Below are 26,539 nucleotides of genomic sequence, written 5' to 3' on the forward strand. Positions count from 1 at the left end.
GAGGATGGGATAACGGGACAGGAACAAGAGCAATCTCAAGTGCAGGGGGGAGATTGGGAAATCCAATCCTTTGAAAGTTTTTAACAGAGGAATGTAGCACAAACAGAAGCAAGTTGACAATACCACCACCACTGCACCCAACCAATCAATGCTCTCTGATCCAGTTTCTTTGCCATTTCTTTTGGTAAGTCCCCTTTGGATCCCACTTTAGAGTTACCAATCGCTGTCCATAAACCTCGTAGAACTTGTACTCAACATCCCATCTCCAATGTTGTTTCTTATGACTCTCTTTATCCATCTTTCTTTGCTTTTATTTCTACTCTGTCTTCTGTTTCTATTCCTAACACTTGGCAGGAAGCAATGGCCATTTCTAGACGGAAAGATGCAATGAATGAGGAAATGAGGGCTTTGGAAAAAAATGATACATGGGATGTGGTGAGTCTTCCTCCGGGAAAGAAATCAGTTGGTTGCAAACATAGTTATCAAGGCGGGAAAGCGACCATGGCGTTTTAGAGGGGCAAAATTCAAGGCGACACCTCCATGGCGGCAAGGCGCCCGCCATGGCGCCCAAGGCGTCCAAGGCGACCAAGGAGCCTGGACGCCATGGCGTCGCCTTGATAACTATGGTTGCAAATGGGTCTTCACTGTCAAACACAAGGCTAATGGGATTTTGGAGCAATATAAGGCGAGATTGGTTGCTAGAGGATTCACTTAGACTCATGGGATCAGGGGTGTCAATTAGTCGGGTTCGGTCGGGCCTAGCTGGGCCTCACAATTTGTGCAGGCTGCACCGTGTCCGACCGTTTAAGTAGTCGGGCTGGGCCTGGTCGGGCTTCGGTCTGTCTCGGGCTATAATCGAGCATTATAATCGGGCCTTAATTGGGCTGTAACCGGGCGGGTTAGGTCGGGCCTTAATCGGGTATTTATAAACGGACCTTAATCGGGTATTTATAAATGGGCCTTAAGGACCACATGGTCACTCTCCAGTCATGTAATAATATCTGAAATTGCTTTCCTTATTCTCACTACCATTAACCATATGGTCCATACTAACCATAATTGGTTCATATCTTCATTGATGAATTCATTTCCCAACAATTAACGGCAGGAGCGTCTGAAAACCCACTCACTGAAGTAATGCATTCAGATGGGCCAAGATTAATCTGATTAATTTAATTACATGAAAGTTCAAATGGATCGAGCAGTACCACTAGCTAGTATGATTAAGTTTGTTAATTTACAACCATACCCCCAAAAGAATTAAGGCGTGGAATATTCAAATAATGTAAACAGTAGAGACAAGAAGAGAAAATTAATTACCATATTGAAATTAGGTCCTTCACCACCATGTTTCTCCAGTAAGACTAAGCTTCCATTCATTTCATTGACGGTTTGTATAGTGTTTATTGCTTTGCCATGTCTTATATAAATCTGCCTTACGTTTCCTTTGCCCCCATCATCCCAATAACTATGGTAAATACTACCTTGTGATCCAACCTTCAGGTGTATATCTCTGCTTGACATCTATAAAACTGATTGATCAGAATAATTTAAGACACAAAATATTCATCTCTTTTGATAAAAGACCAAAGTCTTCATATAGAATATAATTTACCAAAAATAAAAATCATATAGAAATATATAGGACTGATCAAAGACCAAAGTCTTCACATAGAAATCAGAAGGAAAACAGAATAAAGGTTCATAATCGGTTGGGCTAGGTCAGGCTAGCATTCGGACAGTCCGGTCGGGGGTCCGACGGGCTAAGACCCCACACCGGGACTGTCTGGCTACTAAACGGGCCGGGCGGGCTCCGTCAGTTCTGTCGGGCCGGGCCTGGAATTGACACCCCTACATGGGATCGACTATCAAGAGACTTTTGCCCCTATAGCAAAGATGAATACTGTTAGAGTTATCATCTCATGTGCAGCCCATCAAGGATGGGATCTTCAACAACTAGATGTGAAGAATGCTTTTCTCCACGGAGAGCTTGAAAAGGAGGCCCTATACGGTTTAAAACAGTCTCCAAGAGCTTGGTTTGGGTGCTTCCGTAGAGTGATGGTGTCAATCGGCTACAAGCAAAGTGATGTTGATCATACTTTGTTTATCAAGAAGAGAGATCAACTCATCATTGTGCTGATTGTTTATGTAGACGACATCGTCATTACTGGAAACGATGTTGATGAGACAGGAATGTTGGGGTGTAAGCCTGCAGATACCCTTTTAGAACCAAATACTCACCTAAAGAATAAAGATGGAAATCCTATGGATAGAGGCAGCTATCAGAGATTAGTTGGCCGGTTGATATACCTATCTCACACACGGCCTGATATTGCCTTTGCAGTAAGTGTTGTGAGTCAGTATATGCATGATCGTCACTCCACTCACCTAAAGGCAGCGTATAGGATCTTGAGATATCTGAAGTCTGCACCTTGGAAAGGTGTTCTCTTTTCTTCCTAGGGACACTTACGGATTGAGAACTACACCAATGCAGATTGGGCAGGATGTTCGGATGACAAGAGGTCCACCTTTGGGTATTTACCTTTATTGGTGGGAATTTAGTGACTTGGAGGAGCAAGAAACAATTGGTGGTTGCTCGATCCAGTGCTGAAGCAGATATTTGGGCTATGGCCCATGGTATTTGTGAGCTACTTTGGCTGCAAGGTCTTCTTCATGATTTGTGTGTTCTTGTTACGCTGCCCATGCGCCTCTACTGTTATAGTAAATCAGCAATAAGTATTGTTCATAACCCAGTACAACACGATCGTACCAAGCATGTTGAGATTGATCGTCATTTTATCAAGGAGAAGCTGGAGCAAGGATTGATATGCATTCCTTTTGTTCAGTCAGGAGTTCAGCTAGCCGACATTCTCACTAAGAGCATTAATAGCAAGAGTTTTATGTCTATTGTCAGCAAGTTAGGCATGTTTGATAATTATGCACCAACTTGAGGGGGAGAGTTGTAAAATGGGTTCAGGGGTATTTATGTCCTAGGGTCATTATTGTCCGTGTACCTATTCTAGAATGTTCTCTCATCTATTATAAATAAAGGGGGGGCTTTGATCAATTAGTCACAAGCCATTACTCACAATTTCCACAAACTTATTAGATGACAACTTAATGGGCTGGAAATTAAGCCCAACCCAAGGGCTGGCTGGGCTTGACCAATACTGCTGGCCTTTCTTCTCTTCCCTCACTTCGATCTACATCAATGTATAATTGTATAGTCATTATTTAAAAAAAAAAAAAAAAAACAAAAGAGTCAACTAATCACCTCAATATCACTGGTTTGGATACAGGGAATTGACAATGTAAGTAGCATCTTACACTTGTTGATGTTTGGGTATTATGTGCACCCTATTTCTTGCTGGATTATGTTCTTCTTGTGACTTTGTTTTTTATGAAAATTCTTCATGCTAATTGGTGATGTTTTTACTGCCTCCACTTCTTGATTGATAGTATTAATTAGATGCAACTATGAACTTAAATGAATGCAGCCAGTGAAAATAGTGGATCCTCACTTAGTTTCGTCATTCTTTGACGATTACAAGAGAGTATATCTGCACACAACCATTGAGTTGGAAAATAGAAATGCCTGGGTTGCTGAGTGTTCTTTGAGTATCCAAGTAACCACTGAACCTGAAGGAGACATTTGCATAGTCGAACATCTCCAAACTCAACCTTTGTCGATTCCTCCAGGAGCACATGTTCAATACACATTTCCTGAGGTCGGTGATATTATTTTCTTTTGTTTGTTTGTTTAAGTGGAAAACATGATTATTAAATTTATTTTGCCTGGATCTTTTGAAGAGAATCTTGAATTGTGGCTCCTAGGATGAACTTCCCCATGATGGTTGCTATTTCGGTTTCTTATATCCATGGTATTACATTCTTGTTATTTATGTAACTCCACTTATGCCTGAATGCATGTTTTTTATTTCTATGAAAGATTATCAAGTCTTTCACAAGAATCAGTAGGTATATAGAAAGAAAAGAAAAGAGGCTGATGCTAGTGCATCCTTGACAAGCTCATGGGCTGCCATTGGATGTTGACTAGCCCGTCAAGGTCCATGGCCAGTCTATTGAAGCACATGATTTAATGGTTCAACTGGGAGAACCAAGTTGGTTCAATGGATGCCACCAAGCCTTCGAGTTCTTTAAACTCTCTCCCTCAGTTCCTCCCCCCTCCCCAACTTTCTTTGCTTCACACTTAATCATGTTCATTTTGAGGTTTTAACCCTACTCATCTCACATCCAAGAAACAAGGTCCCTAATACTGTAACATAATTCAATCTGACTTCAGTGACTTGCTACCAATTCTAAAGGGAGGATCTAATAGATACAAACTGAAGCCTTTTGGTTTTAAGGTAACCTAACCATTCTTAGTTTGAAAATATCCCCCTCTCCAAGTCCGATCATGGGATTTTTTTTTTTTTTTTTGGGGGGGGGGGGGTGTTGGGACAATATGTTATGTGGCAGTGTTACGCAAACTTGGTGCAATAAAAACAATCTTATATGGTAGTATATGGTCAACGACTAACATGCACGCTTTAAACACTGGAACTGTATAGCAAAACAATGTATCTCCTAAAATTCATTAAGAATACTATTAGTTAAAATTGCATGGTTATTAGTTTCTTGAGATGTTGATGCAGTGTGAGGTCAGTCCAAACAGGCCCCTTAAGGGTCCGCATGGTTTTGGGCAGCCCAAACCAAGGGCCATCGGTTTAAGGCATGCTCAGGCCCATATTTGGGCCCATGTGCTGGTCATACTTAAGCGGTTAAGCCCCTGGTCAAGCCCATATTCCTGTCCAAGATAGCCATAGCATGGAGATTTTGTTGGGGAATTGGTTACTAGCGGTAGGGAACTTCTAGAAGAGTTTGTGGGGTCTATGAACAGCTGGCATGTGAAGGAGAATAGAAGCGGATTGAAGTCTTCCAACATCCATATTTACTTACTATTTTAGTTACTTTCTATTTCCATGTAATAGCTAGTTAGCTAGATATAGTTTCTAATTTCAGTTTTTCAGATTTAGAAAGTAGGATTGTGTTTTTATTTTGATTTTATTTAGAAGCTTCCAGTTCTCCCATGCATGGAAGGTTTTTTTATTGTAGTTGATTTTCATCATTATAAATAAAAAGAAGGGCTGTATTCAGCCTCGAATGATTTGAAGAAAAGAGAAGAAGCTTTGTGCCTGGCTGAATGATTTAGTTTGCTGAGAGAGTCAGTTGCTCTGAGAGAGAGTTATGGTGAGACTTGAGAGGCCATGGGTGAGAGACCCTTCCCTTCCTCATCCCTTTTCTTCCCTTTTTCTTCTTTAGTATGTATTTTATAAACCTCCAATCTTTATTGCTGTGAGAGATAATGAGATGTCCCTGTGTGATATTTGAGTTGCTGTTAATCCTCTTAGGTCTATTCCATCTATTTCTCCAAGAAGCTGGTGATTAGAAGGCTCCAATACTCCCTGTGGCACCCTGGTTTTGGAGTTCTGTAACAGTATCCTTCTGACGATGATATCTCACAATCTGGCCATCTTTGGGTATTCTGTTGTCCATCTTCCAGCCTTCCTTCGATAGTGAGTATTAGCCTGATCCAATGGCTGGTTTAGGCTAAGACTAAGTTATTAATTTTGGTTTTACTTTCTAATTTGGGAGTTCTTTCATAATTCCACAACCAGCCACCTGAACAGGCTGATATTTTGTGGAGTTATCCCTACCTAGTTCACCCCCTCCAAGTGTTGAGTTACTAATTCTGGAACACTTTCTAATTCTGAGATTTAGTCCTCTCTAGTGTTGCTGGAACTACTGGTTAGACCTACTGTTTGTCAGTATATTGACCCTTCCTGTAGGATAGGACTTCATCGACCTACCCTTACATTAGATGTATCGTTTTAACACGTGATATTGGCAGTGTGTGTGTATATATATATATATATGCTTCATTAAATCCCTCCTCTTACTAGTATTCAGTCCCCACCCTCTTCTCAACCAATTGCTATCCTACTCTAATGGTAGAGGCGCTTTCCCTCTCTCGGACTGGAGGTTTCCAATTGGAATTGGTGTTCTAGCTTCTAATATGTAATTTTTTCCTAGGACTTAGTTTTCTTGTAGTTTTGATATTCTTATTTGAAGGTTTCTTTGTTAAAATTTGCTTGTTCATAAGTTTCAAGAATGCACAAGTCTATGATTTATTAGGAAATCAATAAAATTTAAAAGCCTCACCACATATTGTTTTAGAGTTTTGTATTGGCAATTTTTATTTATTTCTTTATTGCCTCATGGAACAACTTGAAAGTCATGGGTCAACTTCCGCCCAATATATACTTCTAAGTAGAGTTGAGTTTTAGGGTACAAAATGGTGTGCAGAAGTGATTTTGGACTTTTGATTGTAGTGTTTTGGTTTTTAAGTTTTTTCACTATATGAATAATTAAATCTGGTTTGGATACTTACAAGCATATTTTATTGCCTCTTTGGTAGTGTCTATGCGAGCTTCTTATTCATCACTTGATCCTTTTGTTCTTGTTTCTGTTGTTTTCTTTTATTTTCTTTGGAGGAGGTGGTTGGCTGTGTATCATGCTTATTTAACATTTCCTGGAGTTCTATTGAAAATCTTCAGGTTTTACAATATTTATTCAGTTTCTCAAAATTAAACATTTTTTTTCCATTGCTCATAAAGAGGGTGGTGCAACAGTAAGGTTGCTCCATTGTGACCAAGTGGTCACGGGTTCAAGCCTGGAAACAGCCTCTCTGTGAAAGCAGGGGTGAGGCTGTGTACATTATGAACCTCCCCAGACCCCGCAGTGGCGGGAGCCTTGTGCACTGGGTACTCCCTTATCCATTGCTCATAAACATTTCAGTGGAACAAGTTGCTCTAACTCACTAAGGCTCTGTTTGTTTCGGCGTAAAATTTTACCTGGAAAATTTTCCTTGGGTAAATTTTACTTCGTAAATGTAAAATTTTATATGTTGAAATTTGTTTCAATGTTTTTTTCCATCAAAAAACAAACATTGGAACACTTCTCAACATGTAAAATTTTACATGTCAATTTTTTTGAAGTGAATTTTCAAGTAAAGGTCAAATTTTACGCCAAAACAAACAGAGCCTAAGGAAAAATTTCCATAGACATTGAATTATTGACTCTTGGTTCCAGTTGAGTTTGTTGAACCATGATTATGTTCTCTAGTCAACCATTAGGAAAATTTATTTGCTTCATCTAATAAATTTCAGCACATTGTATCGTTTTCACCGACTGCTTTAAAGTCTATGGTGTCCATTTGTGCCCAACTTATATTAGCTGTGCTTTTTTAGTTTTCTCACAAATGCTCTTGTTCAACTGCTAACGGAGAATTAGATACCAGCTCTTTTTCTACAAGCCCAATTTGTGGTGGCCAAATGGCATTGGAGAACAGTCCCTGTATAATGTAGGGATAACAGTTGACGTAAAGGGATATGGAGAATCTGATTCATGGAGCCATCAGTTTGGATTCCGCAAGGTAGAAAGTCATATAGATGATGCCACTGGTGGAAGGTAGAAACCATCCTCCCCCTAATGTGTTTTTGCATCCTTCCATCACATGTTTCTAATCAACATATGTCCATTTTGCAGGTTGTTCAAGGTCAATGGACAACCTGTGTTTATCCGTGGTGGGAATTGGATATTGTCAGATGGTTTACTGCAGCTCTCAAAGAGGCGATACAAAACAGATATCAAGTTTCATGCAGACATGAACTTTAACATGCTCCGCTGTTGGGGTGGCGGACTAGCTGAGAGGCCAGAATTTTATCACTATTGCGATATTTATGGTTTGCTGGTAAGTTTTGATAGTTTATGTAATGATATAATTGCTCTCGCTGCTTCGAAGTTCAAATTAAGAGTTATAATGCTTGTTGTTCCTTTCCATCTTCTGGGTTTCATATTTTGTCCAGGATCCATTGCAAATACAAATAAATTATATGAAATTTTGCCAATGTAGAGTGGGGTTGAATATTAATATTGCAAATGCTGAAGGTTTAACCCTTCCAGGTTTCGCCGACCTCCGGTCACTGAAATTGGACAAGAAGGAAAGTAAGATCAGATTAGGCAAAACTTAAAGGAATTGAAAGAGTGACATGATTGCTTGAATAATCGACTGTTGGTAATGTACCTGGGGTTTTGGACTGTTCTCACTCATTTATGTATCTAAAGGAATCTGTGAGTGGTTCGCATTAAGATCCTTGTAAACTGATCTCAGTGAGGGATAAAAGAAATTGTATCATCACTGAGACATCTGTTGAGGTCAAGGTTCAAGAAGTCGGTTTCAACCAGGGTTGAAACCCTGCAAGTTTCCATGCATGGTTTCTCCTGTAGCTGTTATTGATCCAGAACCACTAGGATTCTAGGACTGGCCTCTCCTGCAGCTGCTCTAGAGGAACCAGCTCTTCCCTTGGAGTCCCTACCTCTCTCCTACTTTTGCATATGTGTGACAGCTCACTCTGGTCACTTCCTGTATCTGTCTGGCCTCTATCACTGTCTCCAAATCAGTGGGCACAGAGTCCTAATCACAGTCAAAATCAGAGTCTGAGCCCCCTTGTCCTGACTCTTCCTGTCTCTCCAGTACTGTCTTGTTAAACTCCTCTTGCCCTCCTCTTGTCTCACTTCCTCTTTAGCCCTCTCTTCATGAGGGTAACCATGGCCTTCTGCACAAAAGGAACCCTGGGACAATGTCACACTCTGGTCACTTCCTGCATCTGTCTGGCCTCTATCACTGTCTCCAAATCAGTGGGCACAAAGTCCTAATCACAGTCAAAATCAGAGTCTGAGCCCCCTTGTCCTGACTCTGCCTATCTCTCCAGTACTGTCTCATTAAACTCCTCTTGCCCTCCTCTTGTCTAACTTCCTCTTTAGCCCTCTCTTCATGAGGGTAGCCATGGCCTTCTGCACAAAAGGAACCCTGGGACATTTGGTCACATCCCTATATCCACCTGCCAAATGCCACTTCAGTCTAATGGCCCCACCTTCCAGTATTTTTTTCACATTCCGAATAGGTACACCATGCTATGTCACCCCCATCTCCTCCTGAGTGGTAATGATGTAACAAGAGTACACTGTTGCAACAAAAAGTGTTTAAAGTGTCACATAATTAAACTTTCTACATCAATTAAAATTCCTTTGACAACAACAAAGCTTTTTCCTAATTTCTAACTAAGTCATGAAACTAATTTTTATAATTATTTTTTAAAATAATAATTACCTAGTTAACCAATATATAAATATGGAACAACATATAAAGCATCATTTTGGGTTGACAAGTCAACAATACTTTTGAAAATTTTCACTATTTTCCAAACCAAATAGAATTTTTTCCTTATTTTTCGTAATTTTTTGAATTTTTAAAAATAGTTTTCTAATTTTAAAAATAAAATAATTAATTTCTGGAAGAAAAAAAAAGCTACTCCGTGAGGCCATAAATCGACCAACGGTGTCTAGTCTAACATATATAAAATTGAGCTCCAACCACTAAGTGTTAACCCTATATATATATATTTTTTTCAAAATTTTGTTGCTTGAAAATCAAATTTTTTAACCCAGATTTATAAAAAAATAATTTATAGTCATCAAATTAAATCCGACTCTATGAAGTCGTAGTTATGCTAATGCTATCTAACATATCAAAAATTGAAGCCTAATTAGTACATATCTACCCTTTTTTGGCAAAAAAAAATACTCAAGGGAAAAAGGTTATTACCTCAAACTGTGAATCCTCAAGAAATCTCCCTCAAATCCACCAAATGTTAGCTGTAGATGGCTTGTACAAGCTAGTACAAGCTTCCAACAAATTGCTCCACTAAGAGTTGCAAGTGGGATGCCCAAAATCAAGCAAAAATCCAAGTTTGGAGTCGGAACACTAGTTTCGGTCAAAATCTGTTGAACTGATATTCGAAATGGGTCAAAGTAGTACCCATTACGAACGGAATGAACTTTATAAATAGGGTATGTAACGTTTTTCAGTGAAATGAAATGGAGTTGCTGAAACCTTAAAAATTTCGACCGAAACATATAAGTTTTGGTTGAAACTTAGAATGCCTAGTGAGTCGCATTCAATTTCGTTTCGAGCTACGTCGAAACTGAAATAAGTCGCGAAATTTCGGTCAACCACCGAAATTTCGAACCATGGTTGAGATCAGAATTATTATGCATCAACAGCTGTCCTACTGGAGAAATGGGAGGGAGGGGAACCTATTTGAGAGATACGGCAATCGTGGCAGATGTTCCCCTGATTTAGACAGTTGTAGCATGTGTAGAGAGAGAGAGAGAGGTCACCTGCAAACAATTTTAGAAGTCTCTTTGTATAAATTATGGCACTATTTCAGTATGAGCTACCTCTTATCTCTCTAAAACCTTCTCCAGAAACTCTTATCTACTCATTGTTGTTGTTGTCATTGTTTTCTTTCTTTTTTTTTTTTTCAAAATTTTTGCTTTCATTTTTTATTTTGAAATTTTTTTGGAATATCATCTTTTTCTCAATTACTTTAGCACCCAAAAGGTTCACAGCATGGCCCGGAGAGGAAGGTCTTCCTGTGTGGTCCACCCAATAATGTCACTTGGAAAGTTAATGCAGTATTTTTTTTACTGTTAGATTAGAGATGCCCTGGACTAACATGTGTCCAATTTCAGGGCCAAATCCAACTATTTACTCCCCCATTTATTGGCATATTCTCTTGTATTTTCGACCGTCAAATTTTTTTTAACCATTTTACGAATATTGAGGCTTATTAGTGATATTTGAATATAGCCAACTCTGTTGGGCCTGCAATTTTACATGAATAGGGGACCATTGGCCCATATTATGGCAGTACCAGATGCCTTCCAATGTGAGCCATGCAGGAAACCAGAGCCCATTCCAATAGTAATATATACATTCTAGATCTCCTTTTAATCACTGTTGTCCTTCTCTTTTCTCTCTTTAAATTTGCGTCTTGCTAACTGATCAATTCTTGCAGGTTTGGCAAGAATTTTGGATAACAGGAGATGTTGATGGAAGGGGTGACCCAGTATCCAATCCAGATGGTCCTTTGGATCACGACCTTTTCTTGCTATGTGCAAGGGACACTGTCAAGCTCCTAAGGAACCATCCGAGTCTTGCCCTTTGGGTTGGAGGGAATGAACAAACTCCACCAGAGGACATCAACACAGCTTTAAAAAATGACCTGAAGTTGCATCCACTTTTTGGAAGCTTCAATGGAACAAGTAATCCTGTAGAAGATTTAACTCCAACCTCCACTGATCCTAGTCTATATCTTGATGGTACTCGCATATATGTTCAAGGATCCATGTGGGATGGCTTTGCAAATGGGAAGGGGGACTTTACAGATGGCCCCTATGAAATCCAAAATCCTGAAGACTTCTTCAAGGACAACTTCTACAAGTATGGGTTTAATCCAGAGGTTGGCTCAGTAGGAATCCCTGTTGCTGCTACCATCAGAGCAACAATGCCTCAAGAGGGGTGGGAGGTTCCACTGCTTAAAAAACTAAGTAATGGTTACATAGAAGAAACCCCAAATCCCATATGGGAGTACCATAAATATATCCCCTATTCAAAGCCAGGATTAGTTCATGATCAGATTGAACATTATGGTGCTCCAAAGGACCTTGATGATTTCTGTGAAAAGGTAAACCAAGAAACATACTTCTTCCACTTGCATGTGACATTTTTGGCTTCGCTTTCCAGTTCCTGTAATGAATTCTGTTTGTTCATCACCAGGCACAACTTGTTAACTATGTTCAATATAGAGCTCTTTTGGAGGGATGGACTTCCCGTATGTGGACCAAATACACAGGTGTTCTTATTTGGAAGACTCAGAATCCTTGGACTGGTCTTAGGGGTCAGTTTTATGACCATCTCCAAGATCAAACTGCAGGTTTCTATGGCTGCCGGTGTGCTGCAGAACCAATTCATGTCCAGCTCAATCTAGCTACATATTTTATAGAGGTAAATTATATATATTCCTTCCTTGCTTATTTGACACAAACTCAGATCTTTACAAGACTAAAGAATGTAATGTAGCTTCTTCCCTCCTACAACAGGCCGTAAACACCACCGCAGATGACTTATCCAATGTGGCCATAGAAGCCTCGGTATGGGATCTAGAAGGAACATGTCCATACTTCAAAGTTACTGAAAATCTATCATTGCCTGCTAAAAGAACAGTTCCTATTATTGAGATGGAGTATCCGAAGTCTAAAAATCCAAAACCGGTCTATTTCCTTCTTCTAAAGCTTTTCAGCATTTCAGATAATAGAATTATCTCTAGGAACTTCTACTGGTTGCATCTACCTGGAGGAGATTACAAGCTCTTGGAGTCATATAGGACAAAAAGGATCCCTCTCAAGATAACATCTAAGGTTCTCATTGAAGGGTCCACATATGAAATTCAGATGCTTGTGCAGAATAATCACATTGAAAGACACAACGACAAAGAAAATCATGTGGACTTGAAAGAAGACATAAAAGGTTTGACACAGAAGAAACATGAAGGTGGTCTAGTGCAGAGGAACTACAGATGTTTCTCAAGGGTAGATGATGGTTTGAAGGTTACAGAAACAAAAGGGAACGACTTAGGGGTTGCTTTTTTCCTCCATTTCTCTGTCCATACTGCAAATCAACATAAGAACAGAGACACGAGAATTCTTCCCGTTCACTATTCAGATAACTATTTCTCATTGGTGCCAGGAGAGACAATGCGTGTCAATATTTCTTTCGAGGCATCTCCAGATGGGACTCCACGTGTCACACTTCATGGTTGGAACCACCAGAGTGGCCACACAGTCTATTGATGGTTTTTCTTGTTTTTGTAAATTTATTTTTTACTGTTTGTGAATCTACGAAGTTAATTATACACGTAAGTTAATGTTTGAGGAAAATCTGTAACTTAATACCTGAGATTTTCCTTACGTTCTGGAACGATATTACATTAATATTTCCTGCATTATTTCAGCTTTTGATTTGAGATTACACAATGAATCGGATGAGAAAATCTCAGATCTGGGTATGGATGGTGAGCTTGGTACTAGGGACTCACATCCAGAGTACAACCTTATTAGCAAAGTGGGGGTGGAAGTTCCTGGTTAATCATTCTTCTTTGTGGGGTCTCAACCATCTGAGGCCTGCCGGAGTATGTTGATTCGCTGTTCTTTACTCTAGTAGCGTCTACTATGGATTGCGGGGGGAATGATAGGGATATACACATCTGAACCGATCCTTAGGTCCTTCAGCTACCTGAATACAAGGTGCAGTCTTTACAATCCTTTGCATGTTTGAGCGGATTTCTTAGCTTAAAAATCCATGCTACTTGAAAAATCCATGCATGGTTTGCCAGTTGTCTCTATGCAGTCTATCTTCCATCCAAGCTGGACACTGGCAGACTGGGTTGTGTATTGGGGCAAGCGTCCTAGCTTGAGCAACAGGACCCTTTGACAATCTCCGCCTCTCATGGTCTCTTCAATTTTGTTGGATATTAGGACCCTTCGACAATCTCTCGAGGTCTACTCTCTCTGCTTTGTAAGTAGGAGTTGATAATGCTTGTGCCGATGCTACTTCTAAATGGACACTCCACCCTAGCTTGGGTATTTAGAGGAACTCCTACCCAGATGATCTGTTCAAGATTTTATCTCCTTTGCGAAGGAGGCCTTATAAATTTTCCTCGCATGCGAGGTCGTTTGTACCCCAAAAAAAATCATTTGGACCAATAGATTGAGATTGGTGAGTCCCACTTGAGATATTAGATGGGGTAAAATATAAAAAGGAATCAATGCTTCGAGAATGTTTCTCATTCATTTGGACGGTCAAAAAGAGTACAGATATAAGGCTCAAAATGTTCCATGTATGAACCCTGATACCCCAGTCTTGAAATCTTCCCATTAGCTAATCAACCCCTGCACAAAATGTTCTATTTTTGGCTTCTTTTTAATGGTTTATTTGTAAAACTAGCTTAATTTTGACCTTTCATGAGTTGAAACAACAGAATTCTGATTTTCTTACCAATTATGTGGGAGAGAGATGAATTGCAGGGGAGAGAGATGAATTATAGAATGTTTTCTGCGTGGGACACAGGGGCCATGCCCACGCACAATAGGGCCCGGAATGACCGCCATACCCCATATATAGCGGAAATTCTACCCTTATTGTGCCATCGCATATGCTCTCATTGGCTGTTGTGCATGGCGTGGCCCCTGCATCCCACCCAGAAAACAGAACCCCTTAAATTTATTAGAAAATTACATAAGAGAATATAATAATAATAAGACAAAAGCATGAGGCCGTCGAGGCACCGAAATGACAAACACCTCAATCTACACATCATTCCCTCTGTCATTTGGGAATGCATGAAAACCTTCCATTAATAACAATGAGAAAGGTTTCTGTTATTAGGGTTCACAAACCCTATAGGGTTTTAGCATATTTTCCAAAACATCTTCTCAAGCACTCTAAAACCCCGTTTCAATGGTTTAAGAAAAATTTGATCATAATAATAACTTTTTTGTTATACGAAAAAAAATCATAATTTGTTTTTCGGGTTGGGTGTTAGATTGGAAGACTCGGCTCAGGTTCACATATGAGAACATTCTCGTACGTCTGGAACACATCTAGGTAGAATCCACTCCTCCTTTGAATTCCATCTAGATGACTTGCAGGCATTCTCGTAGGTGAGCCTAAGCCGGCCGGCCTCAAGATTGGAAGGGGGACTTAAGGAAAATGGCAGAGATGAGGTTTCACAATGATACAAGTTTACTGCCAGTGAAAGAGAGAACTTGAAAGTATTCACTCATAGATGCGGAGGATTTTTTATGATGACTCAGACCTCAATTAGGAATCCGCTCTGATATCGTATCTGATACCAAATTTATTAGTTAGTTCCTGTTTAAAGAACGTACAATACACCCTTATTGTATTATACCAGTAAATAGCATTGACAGACAAAACCAGAGAAGATCTTTTAGTCATGGCAAAATCTGAAGAATCATTGTTAGACTAAAAAGATAAGGGAAAGTTATTCCTATTTAACAATGTTCTACATCCCAGAGTCTCTTCTCCAGCAGAAAAGCCTTTCCAAGGGGTATGTCTCCACTTCATACAGTCGTCTGCCTTCAAGGATGAATTCAATCATCCTAAGCCTCGATTAGAGCTTTCCCCACTACCCAAAAAACAAAAAACAAAAAACAAAAATAAGCACTTTCCCACATCATTCTTAAACCCCTCACACTATCCCTTAGTGCGTGATGCCCTAATCAGCTACATGAATGCAATGAACTCGCCCCAAATCGGGAACTCACGAGCTCACAGCAAGAGCGAGCAGAAAACATGGACTCATAAAAATCATAACCACAATTTGAGTTTATAAATCCGCGAGCACAGCCAATCCATGAGATTTTTTTTCCTTAGTGCCACCAAATCCATGAGATCCATCACCCACTGAACTCACATTCTTTTAAAGCCTGAGGATTTCAGGATTTAGTTCCCATCTCCCTGTCCAATTAGATCCTCTGCTACTGCATCATGTGCATTCTGCATTTCCTTGTCAGAAGCACAACCGCAAATCCCCATAGTAGTAATAATGATCCAATATCACATCCATTGAATTGCTACTACTGGAGCTGGGAACTAAATGAAACCACCATTTAGAGTTGCCAAGAAGATCATTCTTCAGGCTCGAGTGAGGTAATAATATACATGACATCGATGGGTTTCTAGTGCTGCATATGTGTCTTTATGGCCCTTCACAGGCTTAAGCCCTCTTTTTTACTTTTTTATCAATAAATACTAGGCAAATGAAAAAGGTGGTCAGTTTTCCTTCACCCACGAATCTGCCATAAAAAATTACCAGCCAACCTCAACTCATATGTTGAATACCCAAACTACCCTTTACTGTCCCCAGGATTCCATCCAATAGAATGATGGCGATCGGTGAAGGGATTCCTCTTTCACCATGGGTGAAAGAAAACTCCGTGCAATGAAAAAAGAGAAAAATCTAAATGGTATAAGTAGATCAAAGAAAGGGACTGTCTCAAATGCACACCATATCCCATTTCAATCACCTGTTGACTTTATGCAGCAAGTGTAAGAGACAGATTGATTTTATTTGTCTAGCCTAACCGTTCCTTTTCCATCCGAGTGGAACAAATTTTGTCACCATTGGACTTCTTCAGGTGTATTGCATCACATAATAAAACAAAAATACATATATACTCACACTCTTGCAAATCACCGAGGGGACTTGCTTATCTTCTGTTCTAAAAGAGCTCCATCAACTGCTGGACTACATCTGTATAGAAAATGGATCATACAAATAGTTAGGATGCAGAAATCTGCATATAAGATGGATCTCACAAATAGATGCACAAACTAGCCAATATTTCTCCCATAGATAAAAAAGGGGAAACGATATAACAGCACAGTATGAAGACAAAACCACACCTTTTAATTTATTTATTTATTCATTTTTTTAAAACCTACCTAGAAAGTACAAGAGAGGAAAAGGCTTCAAAGTTTCAAAACTAGATATATTGACTAGGATGTAGAGATCAAATTGTGCACAATAGCATAACCTACACTTTCCCCACCCATTCCACAGGATCGACCAATTTTGGTCAGATATTGAGATATATTGACCTGGGAATGCCTGATGTATGTTTGGGAAAAGTACATTAATCATCACTTTGGGAAAGTGCAGGAAAATAGTACCCACTTCACCTCAACTTTTCTATAATCCCACTCTATCCAAACATTCAACCACAGCCCTTAAGCTTATAATACAATTGCTTAAGTCAACACTTAACAGCAATCCCAACAAAAAGCAACATTAGGACTCACAGAAGAAGTCTATGCCCTCCTAACCCTTCATAATCTTGAATAGATAAGATTCGGCTAGTTTTGGCACAAGAAACACCATTCTGAGTGGGGAAAAAAAAACTTTTTAAATGAGCTAAAATGTGAAAACTTAGCATGAAACAATGTTTACAATAAAGGTGCTTTTAGATGATACACACAACCATAGTCATGGTTTCCTACTGCTTATTAAAGTACAGATTAGATAAGATCTGGTTTGGAAGTCCTTCCAAAATGAATTTCAGCACTATAAACGTTTTCTTTTAGGTGCAATTGAGCAACTAACATGCATATAATCCCAGTCAACTGTTTCATTTCTTAATAACAAAAAAGAGGAGGTAGAGGAGGGGGATGACACACAGGCAAGCGCCCTGTTGCCTTTACACTGCCAAACCAAAAAAAAAAACCTGAAAAAACATTACTGAAGATACTCTTACCTTTAAGAATAGATGGTGTGATCTGGAACTCCTGCCAAATATTTTGGTAAGAAGCGAGATCAAAATTGAGGAACTTGGCAGCAAGGTACGCAGCTCCAGCAGCAATGTGGTAGGGTTTAAATTGAAGCCACAGTGAACTCCGAAGCCTGCCAAAAAAAAAGCTTTCATTCATTTGCAAGCAATTGCCCTAAAAGACTGAAAAAATAAATAAATATAAGCCAAGCACTGTTCAAGACGGACGAAAGATAAATAAACAGCCAAACCAACCATCTGCAGCAACACTAAATATCAGCGGCAATTTCTTGTACATGGTGTTTTTACATCAGCACAATTGATCAGTATCATAAAGACAAATAGACAGCAACAAACAGATTACTAGTAACAGAAAACAAGCCAGTTCCTTAAACATTCTTTCCTTACCAACTAAGAATGCAGCAACCAGGAGGAATATTTTCCAGGAATCTTCTGCAGAAAAGCTGGCTCAGTGCCAAAACTACAGCAATATGTTAAAACTTTTAGAACAATTCATCAGCTCCAGGCCCAATTCTGCTACAGGGGTGTCCACACACAGCAATCCACACGCAATTCCATTGCCATAGGTAATGGGATGTTTCAATTTGCAATCATGAAGTAGGAAGTACATGGTATCTTCTGGTCAACAGTGTTGCATGAAGAGTCATGCTAACATGCATGATGTAAAATTCATAGCACATGCATGTGCAAGTATATAAGCCTACTTCCAAGGCTGAAAAGCAGGAAGTATCCTAATGGGCAACAAAATGTACAAAAAATGTACGAGGGCACACACCAAGGATAAACAGCCAAGAAAACTGATATAAGCATTGCCGCTAGTCACTATAGCAAAGCCACATGTAAGTATGGGAGTATACCAAGAAAATCACATTTATCATATATGGCAGAAGAAAACAAAAAATACTTATGTAAATGGTTAAACTCATAAGAAACAATCATATCATATCAAAAAGCATATACTGATTCAAGTATAGTACACTATCACAAAATCCTCCACTTAAGAGATACGGATGCGTGTAGAAAGTAGGAATAAAGTACAATTCGCTCTCCTCTTTTACAAGTTAAATAGCAATACATATATTTTTTTTTATAAATTAGACGCCATCGAAATTAAATAACTAAAAAAAGTTATGGATAACTTGACAAGAATATAGATCCCATGACATTTTTCTACGTGTAACTGGTTCACCAGGAGTGGAAAATGCCTCTTCGTAAGGTTGAAAACACATTCAATCGGTAAAGTTTTGCATGGTATGGTGATTTGGTCCTGGTTTATGGCATTTAATGGCAGGAAAGCAAAGGCTAACATAATTTAATACTTCTGATAGAAAGGATTTTTTCTGCCTTAAAATGCATCAACATATAAGCAACATTCAAGACTCACCCAAATGAAGTCTTCACAGCCAAGTGACTTGACTCACTCATCATGTTAACTACAAGTGCAGTAACAAAACATGTGGATGCACTACACATATCATGCATAAAACTATACATTAACACCCATTAACTTGTGAATGCAGTTGCATATAGCACATGTACCCCCCCTCTCCCCAACAGCTTCTTGGGTAATGTATATAGCATATTTAAATAATTACAAGAAAGCTTGCTTCCTTCATGAATAGATTGATCACGGTCTAAAGAAGTTCTCGCTTAGAGTCTCTAAAATTTCCCAAGGACAAGCTATGCCATATGGCATATAGACTTGAGAAGCCCAGAAAGTTGGGAATCTTTGTTTCATCAGTGTACTGTGACGATATTGGAAAATTTAATAACTTGTTATATAACACAAGGATTATTTAATGGAAAATGTCATCACTACATAATACACCTAATTACAATATTACTGGTATAATGCAAGTTGTCACTTAGAAATTTTTTTTTAACCAAAAAAAAAAAACTTAGAAACTTTTCTTTTATTGAGCCTTTTTTCTTAATTGAAGTAAGTAGAATTTTGTGTATTTATGTAATATGGCTGCTTTGGACAACTACAAGGGACAAGTTCCTTATGGGTGTAAAATTAAAAGAAAAAGGTCTCTCTCTCTCTCTCTCTCTCTCTCTCTCTCTCTATATCTATATATATATATATATATATATATATATATATATCGCTGGTCATTTTTAAGAAGCAACCAAAGGCTAAAAAAAGTGAGAAGTAATGAACCAAGAATCTGAGGACCATTCAGGTTCTTAAACCATTTCTAAGAAGCTGTGGGTAATGGTGATTCTAGGCCAAAAACACACCGAAGCTTATGATTCCTGCACATTGCCCACCCTCTATACAAGTACAAAAAAAAAAAAGTGGGGGGGGGGGGGGGGAGAATGCTCATGGCTATGCAAGAGATGCTGCCTCTAGAAATATTCTTTAGACCAAAGTAATAATTAGAAAATAAAAAGGAGCAAAATTAATAGGAAAAAAAATTCATTTTAGAATGATACATTGTATATCAACTATATGCCCATGCACCACCAGCATAACCCTCAAGGGCCTCAACAAGGCAAGAAACTTAAATGCATGCTTACAGCTTATACCAGGTATTATAAATCCGGAATTAAGAGGATAGAAATACATGGAAGGGCAAATCCACAACTCATGTACCTTAGGCATGTACACATAATGGTTCAAAAACAAATAGATGTTTGGAAAGCCAACATTCTAACTTGTCCACAGGGTTGTACTGAAAATATTAAATCATTCTTATTGGCATATTAAACAATATGGAAATATTTAGTTAGGGGATACAGGACCCCAGCACTGGTCTGCAACCTGATAAGCAGGGGTACACCTCATGTAAGGAGTATCCAGAGCCACCACTGAACAGGTCATGCCCAATAAACCAGGATTGGACAATTATAGTTTCCATTGTTGGAGTTCCAAAACAATACAAATATCAGATGGTGGAGAATTTCATGATCATGCTATGTCTGCCCCATGGAATCTTCTATGGGCCAAAGACAACATATGGTTCCAGCAAGCCCAAGCCAAAAATGCTCCTTTGTTTCTGTAAGTATGCAATATGGAAACATAAAAATAAGTGAAGAGGGGAAAACTGCACAAGTCCACGCTGTGGTTCAGGTCAGTTGATGGGTGGATTTATAAAATAGCTAAAAGTAATATGAAGAAGAAAAGGAAAATTTAGACATAATACCAAAAGAAGGGGGGCTGTGCCAATGGCTTTTCATAAAAATAGAGCAATAACTACAAAAAAACAAAAAACAATCAAAATAAGCAATGGCTTAATTAAGAAACCCTTGACAAATACTCCTGTGAAGCCAACTCTACATATGAATTATTCAACTCCCACCCCCATTAAACAAAAAACAAAAAAAAAAAGAAAAAGAAACTCTACATATGAATAGCCAATATGGTTACATAGTTTTATATAGGAAAATGGCTGAAAAGATTTCCAACTCCATACTCAAGTAACAGTTCACAAGATTTCTGTGAGCCTCCAAGGACCCCATAACCTTTGTAGACACCAAAGAGATCACATGAAAGGGGTAGCCTTCTGCCAACATAAGAACCAAATAGGGTGTCCATCACTCAAAACTTTCCAAAGATTCCCTTTCCTTCACATTCTAGATCCCTTGATACTGCTAGGCCACAAGAAAACCTTAATGCTTCTGTCCTTTCTAAAAATACCACCTATTACAACTGGCTCCACTATTGCTGATAATGTGGCTGCCTGAATCCAAATTGTTTAGATTCCAACAGCATATAAATATTGTGTAAGCTTTATCCCGCCTCAAATGGCTTAGAATGAAAAAGAAGGTAGCTTTGACCACAGCATGAACTAAACTGCAAAGGTGAAGCTACAAAAGCATATTCTCTTCTTCATTCTGAAATAATTTGTCAATCTTGAAGGAAGCTTTACAGGATGAAAGCGAAGATCAAAAGAGGAATAATAATGAAGCCGTGCATCATATTTAAGTGGAAAAAAAAACCCGAACTATGGTGAAGGGGTTGCAGAAAAAAGAGAGAGGCTATGCAAAAACAATTTTTGAAACTGAAAATAAAGGTGTAAATTCTTTGAAATGACTCGTAAAAACTAATCACTTCTATGAAGCCATAAGCCATTACTATCCAAAAACTGGCATAAAGACAGCCTATCTAGACCATCCAATCAAGAGGACATCCCTTAGATAACCATGCCAGATATATTTGCACTAACCTGATCAACCTAGTGACATAATCTGTCAGTTGCCTCGGCCTTCAGTACACTAAATTAAACCGTTGGTCGATGGCAAGAATATTCGAATATATTATTTCTTGTTTCACGGTCTCCAAAGGATGATTCACATGGTTCCAGGCTGGTGGACATAGAGCACTGAATGAACAGGCAGCCAATTTTTTACAGATGTCCATGCGAGACTAGGAATCATCCCGATTTTCAGATAAAGATATAAAGCAGGTAAGTAGACAACAAAACTGGTCCTGTAAGGTCTCTGGCTATCTCCAATAACCAGGGACCAAGTTGGTAATGGACTGTAATCATAGAATGCATCCACAACATAACAGAAGTTCAACTTCATACGTAAAATAAAACTTTCCATGAACAGCATATCAATCCGCCAGCTAAGAATATCATACAGGTGAGCACGCTATTCTTGTGAAGACCCTGCAATTAATATGCCATGCCAAAACATCATTATGCCACACCATAAATGACTAGCTAGAGAAGCTACTTTTCATATAAAAAATAGAAAACAATGACAAAAAACACTGACACAGGTCAAAGGCAGTTTATAAAACTCGAAAAAAAGGAAGTGGAATATGGAAAAAGCAAAAGCAGCAAACAAGTACCCAAGATATAAAAAACTGTCGGAAAATCTCAGTCTGCAACACACAATAAACATTGAATAACCGGCTCTTGAAATTAAGAAAAAGATTTTGTTCAGCATGTATATGGTACAGGACAAACTTTCGAAAAAAATGTGTTCCACAATCAAGGTTTCATAAGGATTTAGGAAAGGGAGCAAGACCAGAGCACTCTCTCTCCCCCTGTGTGTGTGCAGGAGAGGGAAGGGGGGTGATATAATTTGGTTATTTCTCTGGCTCCTGTTTCTTGCTGCTAAATTTCTAGCAGTAAACAGTAGAAAATTTGATCCATTGATTGTCAGAAACCAAAATCCAAAGAGAAGGAATAAGTCTAACAGAATCTTTACTACCTCATTTTTACGTGCCCCGTCCCCGTCCCCCCCCAAAAAAAAAAAAAGAAAAACTTTACTAACCCAAGCAAGGGTCCTGTGATCATGATTAAGAACCATATTATTGGGAAGATACACTGTTTTGATCAGTGCAACCAAACAAGTAAAAAGGCTTTACTGAAGTTAATATGTTTAAATAGATTGTTTGTCTGTCACAAAGCTGACAGCTATAAGGCAGTCTCCATAATTATAACAGGATGTGAAAAAGAGTCTACCACCTTGGGATCCATCTAAAGGACTATCTGCAGAAACCTAAAAGAGTCATATGCAGCAATGCAGCATTCATAATGAGCCTTATTTCTTAAGTTCATAAAATAAAAGGAGTCTGCAGAGAGGCTCTCACACTCATGATGCACCTGCAAACTGGAGCCACAAGCAAGATTCATTTCCTGTTGGAGTAAGTTGGAATGTTACAAAGCCTAGGTTTCCTATAGGAGAAGGTTAAAGGCTAAGTTGTAATAGCTTCTTTTAGATATGAAAGAAACTGAAAACACCATGGTCAATTAGGAGATACAGCTCTGATGCATTCAAATCCTATTCATGTAAGGCAGATTATATGACCGATGGAAGGATAATTACTGCAGGTTGAGAGTATGGAAGAAAATTGTTAAAGAAGTTCCAAAAGAAATAGGATGCAAGAAAAAGTATAGACTTTCAGACTGCTGGAGTGCCCCTTCCTCTTCCCCCACCTCCATCGAAGAAGCATTAAACCCGCTTAAAGGCTATCATATACATTGTCCAGTTCACAAGTACTCCCAAGGATCCTGCCCATTCTGAGTAAATATTATTATTGAGATGTAGTTTAATAAGGCATGCTTATAAACCAACTCCATCAGTTGCTCGTGTCATTACCATCTCAGAACCCTCTGAAATCATGCAAGTTTTTAAAGGTTGCAAAAGCAACCATCTTCAGGGAAGAGAATAAATTCTTGAAACGCATCAATGGATTATGAAAGACATAAGAAGAATGGCACTTACCCTTCGCTCACCAAGTTCAGTGCCAGGTTCACCAAAACAGATTGTGAAAGTCCTAATTTGTCAAGGACAGATGTAAGAGGAACATAAGGATGCTGTACATTAAGCTCAAAATCTAGAGTTGTCAGTATCATTTGCTCAGCCTCAATCACCCGTTCTCTGTATTGCTCAAACCAGTCCTATACAAAAAAAAAAAAAAAAAAAAGAGAGAGAGACAGAGAGAGAAGAAGACAAAGGAGCAAAATTAGACAATGAAAGGTAGAGACAGACTAAGCCACACATGTAAACATATAAATAGAATAGGAGAAGGAGAAAGAAAAAAAAAATCTCTGTTTGCCCCCAATGATCCATGCTTGAAAGGCACATTGTTTTAGGACAAGTCAAAGACTGCTAAATCCCCAAGGTGGATTGAACTGAATTATGAATCTCCTTTATAGTGTAATAGTAATGTATAATCGCAGGCTTGTTTTTTGAAAATATTCAAAAAGCAAGAGTCATATGGATATAATATGGTTCCATAACGAGCATTGCCCCTGCCCCTTCTGATAGATTACTGGAAATTGCTTTTAGAGCAATGAATCATGAATGTTTGTAGCAGATATTTGGCTTCTCCTTGGAACAGTGTTGTCAATGTCTTAAGAGTTAAGACTAATACTCATAACTTCAAAAGGAACAAGTGCCAAAAAGGTCTAAAGATACTCACAACAGGAAGCATGTAGGAGAAGAAAGTAAGATCCTGCTTATGACAAATTTCACAAGATGACTTCAATACATTGTTCAAAGGTCGCGGTGTCTCCTCAGACTTTGCAGCAAGGAACAGAGCAGCAGTTGCAATCAACTGAATACAGGGATGGAATTAGTAATGATGAAATTTTTAATATAAATTGGACAAGACAAGAGTCAACAAACTAGCACTAAGAGCACATGACAAGTCACAGTGGTGGTGAAATCATTGCAAAATAAATAAAACAATGATGAAGGCAGTGAAGTCAATAATTTTGGATAAACAAACAAGGATTCTCAGAAAATAACGCATAGAATGATAAAATCATCACATCATGTAGACAGAAAAGGAAGAAGTTTCCAAAATGGAAGTAATAAAATACTAGTTTTTATATCTCTAGAAGGATGCAACTAGCAAACCCTAGGGAAGACCATGCTATGTTCAAAGGAAAACAAGAAGAGCCCACAGATTGCTGAAGCAGACAGTATTTTCTCCTGTAGAAGGATGTAGCATGAACATCTTGATAGTTTCAAATAATAAGGGGTCAGAAACTTACAAATCTATCATGGCATGCATGAGATCTTCGGACAAAAAACCGGTGGCATAAGACCATGGCAGTTCCAATGGTAGTTTGTGGTCTGCGCAAATACAGAAATGCAATTCATTCAGTAAATGCAGCCTCAAATCATAATAAGCAACAGCTAATTCTGAAAGCTACACTTTAATTGAATCAGTTCCGTAAACAGAGAAGAAACTAGATAATTTTAAAGAATGTGACAAAATGAAAGACTTCGATTTCACGTCAATAGAACAATTAGTATAGATATATTAGATCTCACAAGAAACGCTTGAGAAGAAGTACCATCTTATAAAATAAAATAAAAAACCAAAGATTTAAAAAAAAAAAGCTTACAGTTCCAGCCGCATTCCAAGATTCTGAAGGAAGGCACAGTACGAGTAACGTAGATGTGTTTCTCGAATAGAATCAATACCATCCTTCCTCGACGGAGAGCATCTCTCAATCTCATCCTTTGACATAAAGATTACAACATCCTCTAATTCCGAGTGGCCACGTTTATGGCTTGTATGTGTGTAAGCATTAGTGTCAGCTCTCGTGGGGGCAAGAAATGAACTATTACTTGTTGAAGGGACATCACCGACAGTTCCAGACTGCAAATAATATCTCCCACTGTTCTCCCAACCAGAGGATGAAAATTTTCTCTTCTTTAAGGAAGGAACATAAATAATTTCATCATTGTTAACATTATAAACGTGATCCCTAAATTTTCCACGAGAGTTACTACTGTTGCTGCTGTAGTGTCGACTGAACGAGGACCCTAGTTCATTTCCAAAACTGCCTCCTTGAGGTCGACGAGTCCTTGAGACATGCATCTTCTGCTAAATTACAGCCAACGATTAAAATTTGATAAATTGACTGATAAATCTCCTAACATGCTTTCCTCAATTGGACATTACCAATTAAGGAAGGAAATAATAAATAAATAGAGAGGCACTTTACAATCCCAATAAAAGATGCATAAGATTAAGTAGCAAAAAGAGAAGAAAAATTACAATTATCATTGAATTATCGAACAAACCATCTTCAAATTATTCGGATATAATAGAATAAGCCAATTAACATTAGAAAAACCACCGAAACATAAAAAATTTAAAATTAAAAAAAAAAACACCTACGCTTCTACTTGTGAAATCTAGCTACACGAGTCCTAAATCGAGGTACTCCGATGACTTGAACATAAAAAGAGACAATAAAGATCATAAATTTGAGAAAATTCTTAGATCTGCCTAATCTAAATGAGATCCGAGACGAGTTTCAACGAAAATCGATAGCAGTTGCTCAACTAGCAGAATATATCTTCGTACGACCAACCGACCCCTCCCTCAACTCCCAAAAGAACAACAAAAATAATCTGTCGACGAAAGATCAGTAAAATCCATAACGATTCGCATCCGATTTGTATATCCATTAATTCAAAACTAGCAGTTCATATCCTTGCATGTATAGAAATCATAGCAAAAATCCCAAAAAAAAAAGAGAGAGAGAAAGAGATACCTGTTTGCACTGAGAGATGAGTCTCTCTTCTTCTCTGTTCTTCAATGTAAAGATTCGGTCCTGACGAGATTTTGGAAAAATTAGTCTTGCTATGAAGATGAATTGGGATTTGGTTATGTTTCGTTTTTAGGTGGGAGTGGTTGCTTGTACTTGTGGAAGGTAACAGCAGAGACGGAGGTGCATAATGAGGAACGGAACGGCGAAACATATAACCAAAAAAAAGGTCT

At 38.5% G+C, this 26,539-nt stretch overlaps 2 protein-coding genes across 3 annotated transcripts in view; one reads left to right on the forward strand and one right to left on the reverse strand.

Moving 5' to 3' along the window:
- The window catches only part of LOC122642219 (mannosylglycoprotein endo-beta-mannosidase), a 33,113-nt gene extending 20,189 nt beyond the window's left edge, over nucleotides 1–12,924 (forward strand). For both annotated transcript variants that reach the window (XM_043835654.1, XM_043835655.1), the window contains 6 exons: nucleotides 3,498–3,728; nucleotides 7,361–7,530; nucleotides 7,609–7,813; nucleotides 10,983–11,651; nucleotides 11,744–11,971; nucleotides 12,067–12,924. In XM_043835654.1, coding sequence (XP_043691589.1) covers nucleotides 3,498–3,728; nucleotides 7,361–7,530; nucleotides 7,609–7,813; nucleotides 10,983–11,651; nucleotides 11,744–11,971; nucleotides 12,067–12,816 — 2,253 coding nt within the window. In that variant the 3' untranslated portion in view covers nucleotides 12,817–12,924. The remainder of the gene's footprint in view (nucleotides 1–3,497; nucleotides 3,729–7,360; nucleotides 7,531–7,608; nucleotides 7,814–10,982; nucleotides 11,652–11,743; nucleotides 11,972–12,066) is intronic.
- Nucleotides 12,925–16,044: 3,120 nt separating this feature from the next.
- On the reverse strand, nucleotides 16,045–26,356 carry LOC122642125 (cyclin-T1-4-like). Its single transcript, XM_043835548.1, has 7 exons — nucleotides 26,313–26,356; nucleotides 25,152–25,633; nucleotides 24,795–24,876; nucleotides 24,218–24,352; nucleotides 23,518–23,693; nucleotides 17,302–17,447; nucleotides 16,045–16,301 (listed from the first exon to the last, which is right to left on the reverse strand). Exons 2-7 carry the CDS (start codon nucleotides 25,628–25,630, stop codon nucleotides 16,270–16,272), a joined length of 1,050 nt encoding a protein of 349 aa, XP_043691483.1. The 5' UTR covers nucleotides 25,631–25,633; nucleotides 26,313–26,356; the 3' UTR covers nucleotides 16,045–16,269.
- Between the last annotated feature and the right edge of the window lie 183 nt (nucleotides 26,357–26,539).

Source organism: Telopea speciosissima, chromosome 10 (assembly GCF_018873765.1).
Source record: "Telopea speciosissima isolate NSW1024214 ecotype Mountain lineage chromosome 10, Tspe_v1, whole genome shotgun sequence".
Classification (NCBI taxonomy): domain Eukaryota; kingdom Viridiplantae; phylum Streptophyta; class Magnoliopsida; order Proteales; family Proteaceae; genus Telopea; species Telopea speciosissima.